The 12,119-nt window shown below is 36.5% G+C and overlaps 1 protein-coding gene across 2 annotated transcripts in view; it reads left to right on the forward strand.

The window, feature by feature from the left end:
* Positions 1-12,119, forward strand: part of LOC124163933 (lysophosphatidylcholine acyltransferase) — a 129,188-nt gene that overhangs the window by 93,729 nt on the left and 23,340 nt on the right. For both annotated transcript variants that reach the window (XM_046541047.1, XM_046541046.1), the window contains exon 2: positions 9,178-9,323. In XM_046541047.1, the coding sequence (XP_046397003.1) occupies positions 9,178-9,323 (146 nt within the window). The remainder of the gene's footprint in view (positions 1-9,177; positions 9,324-12,119) is intronic.

Consider the following 12,119-nt stretch of genomic DNA (forward strand, 5'->3'; position numbering starts at 1 on the left):
CTGGCTAAAAAAGAATTATGTGATGTATAAATCTTCTATATTATTTCTACTGTATAGATACCTTTTTCTCAACTTATACGCAACCAAACTCTACAAATGAGGTACCAAAATGAACAGAATTTATCAGAGAACATGCGACGGCATATCTTACTTCCTAAATATTTATATTGTTTCCTAAAATTGGGTTTTAAATAATTTTAAAAAACTGTAAATATTCCTGACGTTAACGGGCCACAAACTGATACGTTTGTTCATTTGCAACAACATCTAGCATTCTTTAAATAACTTTCATCAAAATGCGGCTGATTCCACATTCAAGTCTCCTGTTGATACGTAAGTATGAGTCATCATGTACGTTTAACAGAGGATAGTATAATTACTTCCAATGTTGTGTTTAAAGAGGTCCTCTGACCTCAATTTGCACATGAACATTCCAATTAAATTGGTACATAAGACCCTGCCTTTTTTTTCTACATTTTAAAATTAGAAACTCGCTTATCCCTCTGTGGACCTGCATTGAAAAGAGCGGGGGAAGCCCGCTGGGATCGGGCGCAGCACGCTCGTATTACTTATATACCGGTATATTTTTAGCGATATAATAATCGCTTTATTGGTGCATTTAAAATGTGTCAGTTTCCGATGTATTCGTGCATTTTTTTTTACATAGAAGCGCCACATCTGTAGCATGTAGGTAGCCGATTTGCTTATCATAGCGAAGAAATGAAGAGTGCTCAGCGAGTCGTCCTTGCTTGGCATGGCCCAATGACAGTGTCCGCCCAGTGGGTCAGTGCCTTGGCTTTCTTTGGCGTGCATTGATATTCGTGAGCCATTTGAAATACGTGACTCGCGTCTCTTCACGCTTTAACCCACTATGAGTGCGGGCCAAGTTCTATACGAGCGGGAGACACTCGCATTTTTCTTAAAACGTAATGTCATTGAAAAGAAAGGGGTACTGCCTGACACGTATCACTCAGCGATTCAACTCGAAGGTTGGTTACTTGAGGAGCAGTGGCGGCGGGGTCAAGTCCTCGCCTGCCGTACGAGAGGTTGCGGGTTCGAGTCCCGCTTGCATGGATTGCCCCTATCTACATCAACGCAATACCCTGCTAGCCACCTCTAGGGTGTTTGGCAGGGGGTGATCAATCACCAGCATGCAATTAGAACATGCACACCACGCAGTACAAAATACATCACGCATACTAACAAATTGTACTACCATATGCTGTTAGAAATAATAATAAAATTAAGAAACATGTATTAAGTTTTACATAGGTTAGTAGGCTACACTAAAAGTCATCTAATATATATTTATGAGTTTTATCGCTGCCATCATAATCTCTTATTGATCGTGGAAAAAAAGACATTCTGAATCTGTCTGTTCTACAGTCTATCTCTCTTATTTTAGTTTATTTATCCAGGACATAGTTGTTCGTGCACGTGTAATTGTTGAATTAACCCTGATTTAACCCTTTGCGGTCCAACGTCGAGGCTGGCTCGACAGGCCTAGGGCTAGCATCAAATCCAACGACAAGTTTAGTTCCACATCACAAGGCACTGCGATTATACAAGGATCCAAAGGATTATACATTATTTCAAGAGATATCACGTATCGAAAACTTTCCAAGAATAAACTGTTTGATAGAACATGTATAATGTTAAAACCAGTGGATTTTTAATTTAAACAACAAAATAAGAACATTTACAGGGAATCAATCCTTACGGTGGCAAACGGTGGCACATTACTAATAACAAACAGGTAATAAGACATTGTCAACATATTCGTTCAAAAATTTCATTTATTGTGTCAATAAAAGGTTCCTCTGTATAAAATAATTCATCAGGAAATACGTACGTAGTACAGGACAAAACAATAGTGGTGATGATGTGAAAAATAATGTGAATGACATAATGGATAGGATAACAGCGAATACGATATGATGGATGGATCTTAAAAGTACTGCCAAATAGTTTAAAAAACCACAAAACCTTGGTAAAACCGCAAGTAGTTTCACTGAGCACAAGCACACCAGGATAAAGAGAATTAGCGAATTGTTGATGTCGTCGTTGTTGTCTCGTGCTTCCAGTTCGAGTCACACAAGTTATATCGTTACGTGATTGTTTTCCAAGCGTTCAATTCGCGTGATGCGAGGCATTGACGGAAGTAATTCGAAATTACTGAGAATTTCAAATTAACAAGCAGCATCATTCTAGTTGCAATTAATGGTTAACTCGTTTGTATTTCGACTGGAGCATATATGTAATCGTAATAAAATATACACCTATAAAATATATGCCGCAAGATGATTCGTTAAATGATTTAACTAGATTTCGTTGGGAAAATTTTGCTGGTACTAAGGTGGACGACTTTATTGAATCATCTGTCCTTAAACTTTAATCATGTTCGGATTGCTGCTCATCTTAGCATCTGCTCACACATGTACTTTGCTTCATATTTTTTGTTTATAAGGGTCAAGGGAGTTGGACCAAATTTACACAGCATTTACACGTGTAAAATTGGCCAATTCTCGACTTATTCCTTACACCAAATTTCGACTCAATATACACGAGTAAATTTCTCCCTGTGCTGTATGGGTTGGATTCGCTGCACTCCGATAATTTCAATGTGATGATATAAAAAGTTTAAAAGATTATACGTCACCAAAAAAATTTACGATCGGTCGAGTATACTTCGTCTTAACCCTCAGAGTGCCGGGGAGCGCTATCTCGCTCCTCCTATCTCTCACGTAAAGTGCAATGTCACTCTTAAATGCTAATAATCAACTAATCATACAATTTTCAATATTCATTTTATTTTAACATTAACTATTTTATTCAAATTATAAAAATTAACTCGTATTACCAAGAATTCGTCAAATAATATAATAAAAAGGTGAAACCACATATATTATAAAGATTTCCTAAAGTTTTTGAACATATACCTTTACTTGTTTTTGAGACCTAATTTTTTTCCCTAACATACTGCAAAATCAGCAAAAATGCCTCGGCACTTTTGGCATAGTGTCTAGAAAATCGGTTGGCACTCTATGGGTTAAGCTGCTTAAACCTCCTCCAAAAACCGAACTAATTCTGGTGAACTGTCGCCATCCGGTCCTTGAAACGCCAAAACTTTTGACCGAGACTTGGGCGCAAATCGACGCCGATCGTCGGTGACTGTTCAGGTGTGACGACGATAGAGGAAAAAGTAGATATAAATCATCTCCCTCCTGCTCCTCAACTCTGAAGGTTAACTCTTTTTTTCACTCTTGAAAGATTTTGAAAGGATCGCCGCATTCTAACTTACTAGCTTAACCTTCGATTTGACCGTGAAAGTCGCGAATTTTAAAAACTGTCATCCAAAATATAGGTATAAGTGTTTGCAAAAACAAGGGCCAGGAATGATATCCTGAGAGCTGAAAGAGCTGTTTAGTGCTGTAGTACCTTAAAAAAAACGAAATGATTCACAAAGCCGGACTTCGAAATTGAATCGCTAACAAATGGAAATATACAACAAAGAAATCACCATTTGCTTTTTAGACCCTGTGTCTTCTTTGGAAAATTAGTAAATGCATTGTAGTTTGATGTCTAAGTATAGAAACAATTTGAAGATCGTTAACAAACGAAAATATATTAAACGCAGGCCATGCATGAATATGCAGCGTTCATAAGGTCAATTAGTCTGGGGTAGTGAGGAATGAGTAGATATAATTGTTTTCTGGTTTTTTGAAGGGATGAAGAGTCTTTGATTGGTTTAGAAAGGTTTATCATTGTTTGTGAGACGACAACGGTAAATGATTTTTGAAAATTTGTGGACTGATAATGGGATACATGAGAGATTCTTTATTAAGGTGCGTTTACACTGTGTAATATGTTATATAAAACAAGTTACATATAACATGTTTTACCAAATGTTACTAATCCGTGTTTTATATCATAATATGGTTTGTTTTATAACACAATGTTACATGTAATATGTTACACTGACTTGTAATTTTTTCGTAAAACATGTTATATATAACATGTTTTACGAAAATAAAATCACCATGCTATAAATTTATGATACAATAAAAACAATTTAGAGTTTTCGTGACGGAATTACCAATTTTGCATGTTCACTTATATCCGTATTTTAAAATCTGTGTACATTATGTATTAAAGTTGATATTTGTTTCAAAACATTGCCAAACCTATACTACACAAGACCCACAATGCAATGGAATAATACTTATGTTGTTTGTTGATAAATATTACTCTGTAAACTATAATGAAATAGTTCATAACAAATATCTGGCAGCCATCTTGAATCCAACGATCACCAAGTGAGTAACTAAGTTGTTTGAGCAAATCCAACACTAATTTCATAAAATTCAACCACTTAACTGTTGATTTATCAAGATAAATTATTTCCAGCCTAAATTTTAATTTTAGAGAAAAAGTTGACGTTTTCGTGGAAATCCCCATATGTAACTTGTTTTATATGTACACAGTGTAAACGCACCTTTAGAGACACGCGTAAGTTTCAAGCGAGTAATAAACCCCGAGAAAAGGATGAATTCGACCGTTCGAGGGGAAGTAATGCGTCATCTTAACTAGGCATGCAATTTGTCTCTTTGCTTTGCGATAAGAGGTCTTCAGCTGTACAAGCTTATTTTGGGATGCCTATCAGTTCATTTCTACCCTGACTTAATCATCAATCCAGCTCAGAGAACAAATATAGGTGTCAAAAGTAAATATAATCTTCGTCACTTTCAATTTCATTGCTTGCACAAAAAGTTTTCATAATTTGGTAGAGGGCTTTCATTGGCTATCTCGTTGGTCGGTGCTTATCTCAGCGAATATTCACGGTGTGTTGATATTTTCTCTGCATCGCAAGTAAGCAAACATCTCAATGATTCTTGTCTACGACTTAAATCATCTGGGATGAGATTAACCTATTCCCAATTTTTGGTGCTTGATTTATGGACGCCTCCCAAAACATTGTTTGGATCAAATTGTTTGGATGGGAAATTAGCATTTTTATCTTAAATATATCCAAGGTACATGATCATATGAATGTACATGATAGAAAAATATTTATTAGAGAAATCAGCGTATCAGAAATCCTATCTGGTCATTGGATAAGTCATTGATACAAATACTCACTCACTCAGAGTTAAATCAGAATGTTGTTTTGAGCAGGTGAGGGTAAAGCTCACCCCAGATGATTTTAGCAGTTGTTATAAAAAGTTAAAATTTAGAGTAAGTATAAAAAACAGTGCATGGAAAATATAAAAAATATGAAGGCTCTATAGACCTTGCCCCATTAATTGATTATCAGTCAAATTCTAGCAATCTTCGTTTACGAATTCGTTGCTAATACTTTCATTGCTATACGATGAGTGCAGATGGAATAAATTATAGTCAATTTTTTTCTAATTCCCAATGCCTGCTCTCTTTTTATAAATTCTGCTGTTTTTTTAGCTACCGAACTAGCATTCTCCATTATTACTAAATCATGTTAAAAACAGAGGTCGGGAAAGCTATTATTTTTCTGATTTTTTTGGCCCGTCTCATTAACGGACTCCGGGGCTCTTCGAACGCTCAGTGAAAAAACGCGCGCTCGGCAATTAGAGAGAGCCATTGTCAACGGCGTATCGGCCCATTGACATTCATTTGTAAATGAGTCCAAATGAAGTTGCACTCTTACTCTCCATTCTCGCCTCATTAGAATTGAATGCTGGAAAATCAACATAGTCAACTATTCAAAGTGAGAAGGAAAGTGAACCACTTTCAATAATTGCTTAACAGGTTAGTGGTTTTGAGGTTTGACACTACCTACAATGGAGTCGTTTCCTCAGACTGTAGAGTAAGGATTGGTGGAGGGCGGGTGACGTCACTACCTTGTTTCCAATATACCTCGAGCGTCTCCATAGTAACCTGGGTATTGTGTCACGTGGCTTTTGGCTACGATTAGCGAAATTGTGCATTCGGGTACCAAAAAAAAAAAGATTTAAGGGAAGCTCAGTGACCTCTCATTGGTGAATTGAGTTAAAAATAATTTAATATGTTGTATTTCGTTTTGATATGTGCTTAATATTCCCGAGCCCATTGATGTGTAAAACCTGAATGAAATGAAACTTTTTTTCCGTCCGTCAGAGTGATGGCTCCAGCGAAAGCTTTTCAGGGTCCAAAGAAATGATCGCACGACCCATCATTTTCTGAATCACACGGTGATTCCCATAGTTCCTTTTTCGATCGCTTATTCTGTCACTTTCCACATTTACAACTACCATTCAATTAAAAGCCAAGCGTGGCGTTACAATCGCTGTTAGCGGCCGTGCGTTGTGATTGGCTGAAGAAGAGTGCCAGCGATGGTTTCAATGACAGATAGAGGGACAAGGGCTCTGAGAACACTTTTTACAGACATATGGGATTACGATACAAGTATCCCAACTACACATACACTGCCTCATCAAGTTCTTTTTAGTCTTTTCTATTCCTCTACTTCCTTCTAATAAGAGGTTTTTCTGATTCAATTATTTAAATAATATTAAAAAATCGTTAAAAAATAATTAAATAACAATACTTTACATGAAATAATAGGGAAAAGGGGACACAAACTGTTGATAATTCTTGGAATCAAAAAGAGGAAAAAATTTAAAAAAGAAAAATTACTACTTTTTACCAGAATGGTAATTTTTAATAAAATAATCCAACAAAAAGAAAGAAAAATATTTATATACTGTATGTTATTCTGAACTTTTAGGGCCACCGCGCACTGGCATCTTTAAAAAGCAACTGTTTAGTTGCTTTGAGGAAGTCGCGATGAAAGACACGACATTGATTTTGTACCCCGCGCAAGGGCGACTTTTTAGTTGCCGCAACTAAATAATTACGTCCGGACCTATTCCCAGGGTGAGTAAACTGTTGCCGGCAAGAATAGACTACGTAGATTTTAGCAACAAAATAGTTGCTTTGAAAAGTTGCCAGTGCGCGGGGGCCCTTATTCTATTCATCATCATCATCACTGGTCAACAATCGTAGGATTGGTTTGACGCATCTCTCCACTCAGTTCTCCTATCAGCTAATCTTTTCACACCTACGAATTTCTTCTCTTTCACATCTTCCTTAATTTCTTCCATATATTTTGTTCGAGGTCTTCCTTTTTCGTTCTTGCCTTCCACTTGTCCCTCGACGATTGTCTTCATCAGGCAATCATGTCTCAAGATGTGGCCTATAAGGTTGTTCCGTCTTCCTGTTAAGGTTTTCATGAGGCTTCTCTTCTCTCCTACTTTTCTTAGGACTTCCTTGTTACTAAATCGGTCGATCCATTTGATTTTCATCATTCTTCTGTAGCACCACATTTCGAAGGCCTCTATCCTTGCTTTCTCCGCTGCGGTCATTGTCCATGACTCACTTCCTGTATTGGAGCATACTCCAAATGTAGGTTATTATAAATTGTTTCTTTAATTCCATATTTAAGTTTCCCGCTGTAAGCAGGTCTCTCTTTTGGTGGAATGCTCTCTTCGCCTGGGCTATTCTGCTGATAATTTCTTTCTTGCTTCTCCCGTCACTAGTTATCTTACTTCCCAAATAGCCGAATTCATCCACCTCTATCAGTTTTTGCTTCCCTATTTTAATTTCCGACTTCTTCTCTTCTGCTGCATATTAATATCTTGGTTTTCTTCGTGCTTATTTTCAGTTGATATTTACCCATTACCCTACCCATATTAACCAGAATATTTTTCAAATCCGTCTCTGTTTCTGCTATAACGGCTATGTCATCGGCAAATCTTAGCATGCTAATTTTTTCTCCATGGATATTCACTCCCAATGCCTTTTCTTTGATTTCATTAATGGCTTTCTCAATGTAAACGTTGAAAATTACGGGTGACAATGTACAGCCTTGTCGCACTCCTTTCCTAATTCTTGCTTCTTCACAGCTGGGCCCTGAATTTATCACCGCTACTTATGTTAAATAAATCCTAGTTTTAAATTTCTACTTCACACTGACAAACTTTACTCCAACAAAGATACACATACGCTATTCTTTAATTTTTTTATTGTAAACTGGCTGGTTGGGAGACAAGGCTCTCCGGTACAGCACAACATTTGCGCCTTCGGGAAAAAGGGGTGGGATTCCCATCCCTTGAGCCATCGCGGAAAATGATCGTGTGAAACGGTCATTTTTTCCGCCATAATTTGAATTATTGCTGGAGCTGTCCCTCTGAAGGAAAGAAAAAATTATCGTGTGATTAGAGTCCCCTAGGTTTCGATGTTACTGGTCATCGCTACTACCGGTTTAAAAACATTCGCATTTGTGCGTTTGTATCTGACGTGAGTGTTATAGGATGACATGATACGTCAAAACCTAGGTAACGTTCAGTAAAATAGTGTGGATTGACCCATTATTACCCAATTTTGCGTCAAAGTCAAAGTAGCATCAAAAATGTATACAATTTTCAGTTCTATCCTGGAAATATTTTAACTACGTGCTCTTTCGTGCTGTAAACTTTATTGGAGAAATATGTCGCACTGAGAAACTGCATTTTATTCACAATGAAATGAGCGCAATTTTTATACATTTTAATGCACTGCACGAAACAAATGACTTAGTACGCAGTCACGCGCACGGGCCCAAAGATATTATATACACCAAGGGTGAAGTTCACAATGGAAATATATTTGGATTATAGTAAGTGGCGTTTAAAAACTTGAGTTTCACATTGCAGAGGAAGATTTTAGTATGTATTTTAACCCTTTTAGTGCGGCGGGCCGATATATCGGCTCTTGCGTTGTCCATTATTTGATTTGCTATAACTTTTTACATTGCTATAACTTATTTCAGTAAATGTAAAAATTTATTGTCAATATTAATCAGTTTAACCTCTTCAATTAAAAAAAACCGCGCATGGATATGTAACAAAATAGCTTTGTATTGTTTTTTTTCCTAGTTGCTACATTTTATGAAAATATTTCCTTCGCATTTCTCGGCAGTACCCTATGAATAATGATACCACTAAGAGAGTTACGAAAGTAACTTGAAATTGAATTCTTATTTGGCATTGAAATTGCAATTTTCTTTGGTAATTTGCATTAATGAATATAAGTTACTATAGGAATGTTTCCCTATTTACTTTTATTCTCTTTTTTTGTCTCATGGAATTTAATGATTTCTTTATATTTTCTTTATTTTTATAGACGGCCGTGCTGACCGTTGCGTTGCTGCCTCTCAGGGTGCTAATAATCGCCGTCCTCCTGGTGGTGGCGTGGTGTATTGCAGTCATCGGACTGTTTGGTTTGTCCGAGGATGACCTCCAGAAGAAGCCGCTCTCCGGATGGAGGAGGTAGGTCCATTTGTGTTATCTCCCAAATAAAATGAGATAAAAATATTTTTCTTTACTCACAGTTACAATATATGTGTATTTTTAGAATAGAATAGAATGTAAAATGAGATTTATTGTTCCGGGACAAGTTTGTCCCTTAGGAACATATATGAGTATAAATATAATAGAGTCAGACATATTCCAAGAATAAGTAGATTTACATTATACATCGATGTCACAGAATGCCACTAAATATATGACGGAGTAGAACAAAAAATACATATGTATATATCATTATCAGCAAGACAAATGTATGAACTCATAAATACATCTGATTTTATTGACTTTAGCATCAGCACAATAATCAGATAACTTTAGCATTAGCACAATAATCAGTTAAGTTACATTATTCAATTTACATGTAGCAATATTTCCTAATATTTCTTTTTGAATTGACTTACATTTATAGATTTTTTTAATTGCATGACAAGTGATTCCATATTTTGCAAGAGGTGATATAAATGATATTTTAATAATATAAAACAAACTGTTTTAAGTATACCTGGACTAACCATGGTAATAACTTTAGAGTCACCCGCAAGTGTGTGAAACTCCTACAGAGAAAAAAAATCGTTCGCCTTGAACGGGATTCGAACACGGATCCCGCGATTACCGGTCGTATTAATTTCCACAGAAGGTTATGACGCCTTGGTAACTTAACTGGCTATAGCGCTTGACCGGAAATCGGAAGATATGGGTCCGAATCCCGGTCAAGGCGAATGATTTTTTTCTGTGGGATTTTCGCACATTAAAAAAAACTGCATAATTCTGTCTTCAATGGTATTTCTTAAGTTGAGTTTTAATGCCTGAATCTAGCAATCATTGTTCTGTCCCTTATAATTATATCTCTTGGGATAGATTTTCATGGTCCAAAGAAATTATCCCTCGAAGCAACATTTTCTGAATCACACAGTCATTCCCACGGTCCCATTTTCTATCGCTTATTCCGTCACTTTCCGTATTTAAAACTGTCATTCGATTAAACCCCTATCCTGACGTTACAATCGCTTTTAGCAGCCGTGCCTTCTGATTGGCTTCAGGAAGAAGGACAGAGACGGTTTCAGCGATGATAAAGGGACGTGTTGGAAAAAGGGATGGGATTTCCATCCCTCCAACTATCGCGGACAATGATCGCGTGAAACGGTATTTTATTCTGCCATCATTGAATCGATCGCTGGAGCTGTCCCTCGAAAGGGATGGAAGGTATGATCTTGTGATTCAGGTTTTAAGCCGCAGTGACGTCATGGCAAAATTAGCAGTGCCGGAACGCATTTTCCTTAACTTTCTTTAGAAGTGAAATATTGCTCTGTTTTTTATTAAGGGTTTGTTTTTTATTATAGGTTTGGTTTTTTATTGCAGGTTTTTTAATACAGGCTTGTTTTTATTACAGGTTTGTTTTTTAATACAGGTTTGTTTTTATTACAGGTTTGTTTTTGTTTTTATTACAGGTTATTATTTATATTTTATTACAATTCTTTTAGTTTTGATTACGAATGTAGGTAGGTGTGTATTAGAAATATTGAGGCAAAAAAATTAATAAAAGTTGTCTATTATGATTGATTATTTTGTCTTATGGCTGAATGACTATTATGTCTTTTGTTAACAAGTGTGAGTGTGACAACAAATGTGACACCACTGTTTAAGCCTGAAGGTCTAAGTTGATGTTCGCTGTGTCCGCATTCTAATTCATTCATTCTAGCAGGCTAATTCCAACGCCGGGGTTTTCTCCACCCTACCTTTCCCTGAAATGACCTCAAGGCTGAATCACTAGGTCATATATTTCGATCCTTTGCGAGGGACAGCTCAAACGATCGCTCCGAGGATGGCGGAAAACATTATCTCTGATCTCGCGATCATTTTACGCGATGGCTAGAGGGATGGGAAATTCAGTGACGTCATGGAAAAGGTTAGCAGTGCCGGAACGTACTTTTTTAAAGTTTTTTTAGAAGTGAAATACTGCTCGTTGTGTTTTTTTTCAAGTTATTATTCACATTTTATTATAATTTCTTTTGTTTTGGTTACCAATGTATGTATATACAGTGGAACATGGATAATTCGAATATCAAGGGACCGGTTAAAAACTTCGAACTATCCAAAAATTGGGAAGAAGTCCTTAATAAATAGGTCCAAAACAATAAAATTCATATTTCCAATCAAAACTCTTTATTAAATTGCCGCTCTTGAAGTATAAACACTTTGACTAACGCCTATTAACAAGATTAAAGTAACCTTAAAATAGAAATATTTATTTAACCAAACTTCAAAATAAAGTGAAGTAAAATTTTTATTCTAACCTTAAAATGTCCTCTGAAACACCTGAACTGCTGTGCACTACTAACTTATCTCGTAATCGTATACGTTTAGACAAGATGTCATAGCGTAATACACTGCAATAAAATCATAATAACCAAAGAGATTAAAAACGTTGAATACGTACTTTATTGGCTAACAGAATATTGAAAAATAAACATAAATCTCCTGGGATGGTAACTATTAAACAAAACCTACTGCTTTTTCAAAAAAGGATGATATTTTTCCCTGTTTCCTCGAACGGTCGGCGCGGCGGGTTGGAGGAGAAGGGTGAGTCATCAAACTCTTCTTATTAAAGTATATCGCGACTAGCCACGGTGATAACTTTTACGGAGTCACCCGCAATGCACAAATGGTGCGAAATCGAGGGATCCGGGTTCGAATCCCGGTCAAGGCGAATGATTTTTCGTCTGTGGATTTTTCGCACAATCAAACTCTACGCTGGCA

This window comes from Ischnura elegans, chromosome 8 (assembly GCF_921293095.1).
Source record: "Ischnura elegans chromosome 8, ioIscEleg1.1, whole genome shotgun sequence".
Classification (NCBI taxonomy): Eukaryota; Metazoa; Arthropoda; class Insecta; order Odonata; family Coenagrionidae; genus Ischnura; species Ischnura elegans.